The sequence below is a fragment of the Tachypleus tridentatus genome, chromosome 5, assembly GCF_004210375.1.
Source record: "Tachypleus tridentatus isolate NWPU-2018 chromosome 5, ASM421037v1, whole genome shotgun sequence".
NCBI lineage: Eukaryota > Metazoa > Arthropoda > Merostomata > Xiphosura > Limulidae > Tachypleus > Tachypleus tridentatus.
In genome coordinates, this window is record NC_134829.1 from 9016723 (window position 1) to 9022761 (window position 6039).

The 6039-nt window shown below is 35.8% G+C and overlaps 1 protein-coding gene across 1 annotated transcript; it reads left to right on the forward strand.

The window, feature by feature from the left end:
- Positions 1 to 3248: 3248 nt before the first annotated feature.
- On the forward strand, positions 3249 to 5202 carry LOC143250463 (zinc finger BED domain-containing protein 5-like). Its single transcript, XM_076501027.1, has 2 exons — positions 3249 to 3532; positions 3804 to 5202. The coding sequence occupies exons 1-2, from the start codon at positions 3269 to 3271 to the stop codon at positions 4548 to 4550; spliced, it is 1011 nt and encodes a 336-aa protein (XP_076357142.1). The 5' UTR covers positions 3249 to 3268; the 3' UTR covers positions 4551 to 5202.
- The last annotated feature ends 837 nt before the right edge of the window (positions 5203 to 6039 follow it).

Here is a 6039-nt window from a genome sequence, read left to right on the forward strand (position 1 = left end):
AATGGCGGATGACTCTGTATTCAGTGTTATTGTGATGTAAGGCTTTTGTTCTTGTTACGTCGTTATAAGGTCCAAAGGTATAGGTAACAGATGGACACAAGTAAATTTGAAAAATATGAGTAATGGCCTATACGAGAAGTTAAAGCACTGGTAGCTATTAATTACACTGTGTTTTAAACTATAATCTATCAGACAATAATAAAATACAGAAATTGTTAATTTCTGAGAGATGGTTAATAGCTAGAAAATTAATAAAGAGAAGAAGCTTCTTAATTTTCTGTCGAGTCTTTTGCTCGATGGAAAACAAGACAGGCACAAACAGTACAGTATTTCTGATGAATTACAGCTTTATACAACAAACAGTTATAGGTCATGGCCATTCCATCGAATCAGATTCGTAAACCAAATCAAACAAAGTCTGTAAAGGTCGTGATTTGTATCAATCAAATTCTTAAGCTATGTGTCTGATATAGCCAAAATAAACATTACAGTCGGAATTGTAAATCAAGTATTTAAAACAAATAAAATAGAGGTTTGAAGAGCTATAGCTTATTGAAATTTATGTATCTACATGATTATAATGGTTTATGTTTCTGTAGATTCACTTAAATTTAGTTTGACCTTACCAGACCAAAGTTGGACATAATTACTTTTAAATGGTTTCTATGAAAGGCGAGGCACCACTGCCGCCCACGAATCGTGTGCTGCATACAAAATAGTTTCAAATAATACGATCCACGGCTATCAAGTGGACCAGTGATAACCTTCCTCCTACATAACCGGTCAGACATCTTCTGTAACAAGTTTTTCGTTTCAAAGTGGTGTCTGTACAATAAACCGTCCAAACCGGTAAAGCCATTACGAATCGTTGGTTCAGTTCTAAGGTCAAGTTGTTCAGTGACATCGCTCTGTTAAGAGAAGATTCAGACACAGTAATCTCTTTAATAAAATGAATTTATGTCATCTTTGGTAATTCAGAATAAACGTTGCTTCAGGCAGTTTTGGTAAAACTTAGTTTTATTCTAAAAGTATCATCTCGATTAAACTTTTCTAAGGTGGAATATATGGCACCGGTTGGTCTTGTGGTTGAGCTATGAACTTTGCTAGCAAACCAGATTGGAATACATATAATATGATAAAACAGTCTTTGCTTTTAAGATGTCAATGAGTTATAAGAGTGGTAGTTAATCTTTTATGTGGATGTGAGAGAATGCTTTAATTAGCTTCCTTCATTTTGGTTAGTATTTTGTAAATGGGGACAGTTAGCAGATAGCATTAATAGCTTTAGCATAAATATAAATTCAAACGGAATTTATCGTAACATTCTCATGTTTATTTCATACAGATACAGCATGTCGTGTTTGAATTATAAACCGTATTTTCACATGAATACTTTACATCACGATTATAAAATGATATTCTTCATAAAATATGTTTAGCTAAGCTACAAATTACTAATTAGAACACACGAGTGAGGAACAGTGAATAATAACATTATATGAACCACACAATTGCTGCAAAAATTCTGTGGCAACCAAACACTTAGCCCAATATCATAAGAGCTGGCATATACGTTATTTCTGTTATATAATTGCTTAAAATAAATTAAGCATAATTTTTATCAACTTTCTTATGCCACAACACACCAGTATTAAGGTAAATATTATATAACACTGTTATTATTTATTTATTTTGATAACATATGTTATTATTTTTTATATTCTTGAATTAAACGTTATTCCACGTTTACCTAACTTATCAAACGATACCTGACATGCGTAGGGATAAAAAAATAATGTATGAATATATCCGGCATACGTTGCGCTGTCCACCAAAGGGAATCGAGCCCGTGATTTTAGCATTGTAAATCCGAAGATTTGCCACTGTCTTACCGAGAGACCTTATATGTTACATTTCTAAGTTTTATAAGTTTTACGGCACAGAAAAGCCGCGAAAGAATACAACCTGAGGTAAAATGCACTTAAAAATTCTAAAATGAATGTTCTTTGTGGTATTAGCGACAACCATATCTTTATGAATGGGGGAGATATTGAGACATGGTCGATTATGAAGACTTGACGAATTGCTCTTAAATATTTATGACGACCAAAACAAAAGCTTCACCCATGTTTCGTTTTGGTCTAGAACGGTACTTAACTCATGTGAGTCAAACAGCTAAGTCATAGCTCAATATTCTTCCCCATGAATTTTTATCCACTTGATAATAATATATCAGTGGTTCCCAAACTGGGGGTAATTAACAATTTATCGGGGTAATGAAGGGGTGACAGAAAAAAAGTTAAAATTCTAAAAATCAAGAAAACATTGAGGTAGCTGGTATTAGGATTAATGTTAACTTAGTCTCAGTATGTAAAGTTGTAAATTAAACCTATTTTAAGTATGTAATAAAGTTAAACCAAATAACAATAAACATCAAAAACTAATATACAGTAGTAGAAAAGAAACAATATGTATCTAAGTGTGTGGTAACCTAAAAGTATTTTGACAAGTATGCTTCAGAACACAAGTCACTCAGTAACCCTGATGACTCATCGACGTGTCCAGTACGCGTCACTCACTGCCTGAGGTTGCCTCTATTTCACACTGTCAGTTTCTATGTGAGCATCAGCCGAGGTAGACAAAACCTGGTATGTATATGTACTGCCCTGTGCAGTATAGTTAGTATTTACCTACTATTACATCATTCCTATGCTGAATAAGCTCTTTTAATGCTATCTAGAATGTCATGAAAAAATAAATAATAAGTTCACATTGTTCACACTTTTTTATGCAGTTTTTCTTTTTCTGCAGATTAAACAATAAAATGTCTAAAAAGCGCACCTACTCTGACGCCTTTCTTCGCTATGGCTTTGTGAATTTACCTTCTGGTGGAGAGGATCGGCCACAATGTGTACTATGTCACAAAGTGTTGACAAATGAAAGCCTCAAGCCATCAAAACTCTCAGCTCACCTCCAGAAGTGCCATCCAAATCTTCAAAATGAGGATCAGGCTTATTTTCAGCGCCGGGCTGTAGCACTGAAGAATATCCAGTTCGGTTCATCTGGAATTCAAGCCCAAAATCTTCAAGCTGCGGTCGAAGCATCTTACTTTGTTGCATATAAAGTTGCCGAACAACAAAAATGCCACACCATTGCAGAGAATCTGGTTATGCCTTGTGCATACGAGATGGTAAGCAAGGTATGTGGGGAGGATCAAGCGAGTATCATATCTCTATCAAACAACACAATCCGCCGACGAGTCGATGACATGGCATCAGATATTCTGTCCCGAGTTACAACAGAGATCAAGGAAAGCTCATATAGGAAATTCTCCTTGCAATTTGATGAATCGTATGACGTAGCCAGTTGTGCTGTTCTCCTTGGGTTCGTTCGTTACGTCCACCAGGACAAGATCAAAGAAGAGTTCCTATTATGCGAAGATCTGCTGACAACCACGAAGGGAGAAGATATCTTCAATATCATCAACAGTTTCTTTACCACGAATGGATTGGATTGGAACAGCGTTCAACAGGTAGGGAGAGATGTTTATATAAAGTCTAGATTAGTATAAATACAATGAATTACATGGCATATAGTCATATAGTTTTATTTATTGTACAAGTAGCTGTAGTGTAGCTAATATTTTATACATAATTCACAAAAAAGTATCGTGCCTGTCGTACTGAAATACTAAAGTACCAAAATAAATTAAATTAAATTAAAACCATATAATTATAACGCAAAAGATAAGTAAGAATGACTAACTGACGCAATCTATAATAGTTTTTCTTTTTTTAATCTAGGTCTCCGTCGATGGAGCACCGTCGATGATGGGTCGTAATCGTGGAATACGGGGCCTCATACAAGGTGTGAATCCAGAAATTTCTGTAGATCATTGCATCATTCATCGGTACTCTCTTGGATCAAAAAGCCTGCCTGGTAATCTGAAATTAGTGTTTGAAGATGTGTTGAAAATCGTCAATTTCATCAAGTCCAGGGATGTGAATTCGCGCATATTCAGGGAGCTGTGCAAGGAAATGGGAGAGCAGTATCAAGTTCTGCTCTACCACACCGATATTCGCTGGTTGTCACGAGGCAAGGTTGTACGACGAGTCATTGAGCTCCGAACGGCTCTTCAGGAATTTCTCAAACAAGAAGAATCTCCTTTTGCTACCAAGTTCACTGATAAGGAGTGGCTTGCTCGACTTTATTACTTGGCTGACATATTTGCGGAGCTGAACAGTGATAATCTGCAACTCCAGGGCCAAAACACGATTGTCATTGATGCCCATCACAATGTGACTGCATTTCTGGGAAAACTGAGACTCTGGATTCGAGGCTTGGAGAAAGGAGTGATCGCTCAGTTTTCCTCCCTAGACCAGTTTGTTGAGGAGAATAGTTATGATACTGGATCACTTTTACAGACCATCAACAAAGAGATGAGCGACCATTTGAAGGGGCTTGAAACAAGCATGCAGCACTACTTTCCAGAGAGTGACCTAAAAAACAGCCAGTCTTCAGTGGATCATTCATCCCTTTTCTGTACCTGATGAGGCCATTCATGATGATGTTTCCCTGCAAAGGAGGAGTGGATCACAATGCGAGCAAATGAAGCCTTGAAAGTCAAATTCCAAAACCAAAATGCAGATTTCTTTTGGATTTCACAACTAGATGACTCGCCAACTCTGTCCAAGAGAGCCTTGAAGTTGTTGGTATCATTCTCATCAACGTATCTGTGCGAGAAGGGGTTCTCAACCGTGCTGGGGATGAAAACAAAAAAGAGGACTCGCTTGAATGTTGCAAACGATGCCAGGCTGGCACTTTCAACCACAAAGCCAAGAATTCCTAAACTAGCTTCAAGTATGCAACTCCATCCATCCCACTGATGTTCTCGACATCTTTGGCAATATTCATTAGAAATGCACAATGATCAAATACAATAATTAAAAGTGTAATTCAGTGTAAATAAATTATATAAATAAATTGTAAATAAATAAAGTGCAATACATCTCTAGTTTAATTTAGCCATATATATCAATGTTGAAAACATTTTGTGAAAGGGGTAACATGCTTAATGTGGCATGTTAAATTGGGTAACAAGCTGAAAAAAGTTTGGGAACCACTGTAATATATGAACCAAACTATAGCTGCGAAATCCAGTGCCAATAAGGCGTTTAGCCCAATGTTGTGCGAGCTAGGATACGAAAGATATAACAATGGTTGATACGATATTTGTATTAGTAAATTGCTTGAAATGGATTAAGTTGATGAAGTGTAATGACGCCAGGCTTTCAGAATATTACAACTTAACCTTTATGTTAGATAAGAAAGCAAAGTTTCCTTCACAATTACAACACATTTTCAGCTAAATCAAATGTTTGTACAGAGTCAACAAGAGTAAATGTTTGTTTATTTGTTTTAACTAAGCATAAAGCTACACAACGGATTATCTATGCTCTGCTCACCACGTTTTCGAAACCTAGTTTATAGGTATTGTAAGTCTGCAGAACATACCACTGTGCTACTTAGAAATGGATAAAATTAAAACAGAGTATTCCCAAACCAATACACATTTATTTCAGGTCATCGTTTGAGTAATACATACTCGTTGTCGCTTCTCCGTCTTGTTCAGAAACTATAAATAATAACATCACACAGTGAACGATTTAATTAACGCTTATGAGTTTACTGTTTATTGCAATGCTATAGAATGGACTATCAACGCTATGATAAGCGGCAAAATGTAACCCTAAATTTTAGTATTAAAGGCCCACAGACTTACTGCCGAGGAACTGGGGGATTCATTAATGAATACAAACTAGTTTATGCTCAAGTTATTGCTGGTAAAGTTTATGTGTGGGAACTGACAAACCTAGAGGATTTTCCTTAATTATACCAATAGAGTAATAATTTCTTCTTAGTCACTGCAAACACGTTTTTTTAAACTTTACGCATCCAGTTATTTGTTTTGTACAATCACCTTTATTACTACTATTTACAACGATTATATTTTAAAATATTCTTCGATTTTTTATTTTA